This window comes from Meleagris gallopavo, chromosome 1 (assembly GCF_905368555.1).
Source record: "Meleagris gallopavo chromosome 1, MGAL_WU_HG_1.1, whole genome shotgun sequence".
In the NCBI taxonomy this organism is placed as follows: domain Eukaryota; kingdom Metazoa; phylum Chordata; class Aves; order Galliformes; family Phasianidae; genus Meleagris; species Meleagris gallopavo.
In genome coordinates this window covers 39,510,716-39,511,979 of record NC_139404.1, presented here as the reverse complement: position 1 = coordinate 39,511,979, position 1,264 = coordinate 39,510,716, and the positions used below count along the sequence as shown (strand labels likewise).

General features: G+C 66.9%; 1 protein-coding gene across 1 annotated transcript; it reads right to left on the bottom strand.

The window, feature by feature from the left end:
• MYF6 (myogenic factor 6) lies at positions 1-1,046 on the bottom strand. Its single transcript, NM_001303146.1, is given in 3 exon segments — positions 1-119; positions 229-319; positions 528-1,046. Coding segments are annotated over 3 exon segments (729 nt in total).
• Between the last annotated feature and the right edge of the window lie 218 nt (positions 1,047-1,264).

Sequence of the window (1,264 nt, the reverse complement as noted above, 5' to 3'; positions counted from 1 at the left end):
TCATTTCTCCACCACCTCCTCCGCGCCGGGCAGCTTGGGCTCGTCGGAGGAGATGCTGTCCACGATGGAGGAGAGGCAGCGCAGGCTGCTGGAAGCCGACGACTCCACCATGGAGCCCCCTGCTCGGCGGGAGAGAGGGGTTAGGGAGCGGGCGCGGCCGGCAACGAGGCCGCGGGGAGCCGTCACAGGGCGGGAGCGCCGGGCTGGGGGTGAGCGCCGGGCCGTTACCTGCTTTGGGGCTGCCCCCCAGCGCGCGGGAATGGTCGGAAGCGCCGTGCCAGTCGGAGTCGCAGGTGCTCAGGAAGTCGGAGCCGGGGACCTGCGACGGAGCGCGGGGAGAGGGGACGCAGCGTTAGCGAGGCGGGCGGCGGCGGGGCGCGCGCGTTCCCCCGGTCCCCATCCCCCCCTATTCTCCCCTCTCCGCCCCCCCTCGGCCGTCAGCCCCCCGTCGGGGGGAGGAGGAGGGGAAGGAGGGAGGGGAGCGCAGGCCCGCAGCTGGGTGCCGGGGCGCGGGCAGCCGTGCTTACGTTTCCCTGCTTGGGGCTGAAGCTGAAGGGGTCCGCCGTCACCTCCTGCATTTTGTCCTGCTGATCCAGCCTGTGCAGCAGGTCCTGCAGCCTCTCGATGTAGTTGATGGCGCTCCTCAGTATCTCCACCTTGGGCAGCCGCTGGTTGGGGTTGGCCACAGTCCTCCTTTTCAGAGCCTCGAAGGCTTCGTTGATCTTCTTCAGCCTCCTCCGCTCCCGCAGTGTGGCCGCTTTCCGCCGGTCGGTGGGGGCCGACTTTCTCTTGCAGGTTTTGCAGGCCCAGATGAGGCACTGGCCGGGGCAGTGCGGGGGCTGCAGGCCCGGCGGGGCCAGCACGTGCTCCTCGCCGCTGCTGTCGCTGCCGGCCTCCGGCGGCAGTTGGTCCTGACACGGGGACAGGGTGCCGTCGCTGCCCGGGTACAGCGGGGAGCCCTCTGCCATTTCCAGCTGCTGCAGGGCCCCATTCTCCCCGTCCAAGTAGAAGAAATAGGAGCCGGTTTCGAAAAGGTCCATCATCATGCTGTCCCTGGGCCCCTCTGCCTGCTCCGGTGGGGTGGCAGGCTCAAAAACACCCCGAGGAGCAACCCAGATGGAATTTAATTAGTGCGGTGACATAAGTCCCCACTGCTTTATATATAGGAGCTGCTGAAACCCTATCCAACTTTTAGCTGTCGCGGTGCATCACCCTCCAAAACTGATTCCAGCCAGTCTCTTGGGCGCTGTCCTGAGAACATCTC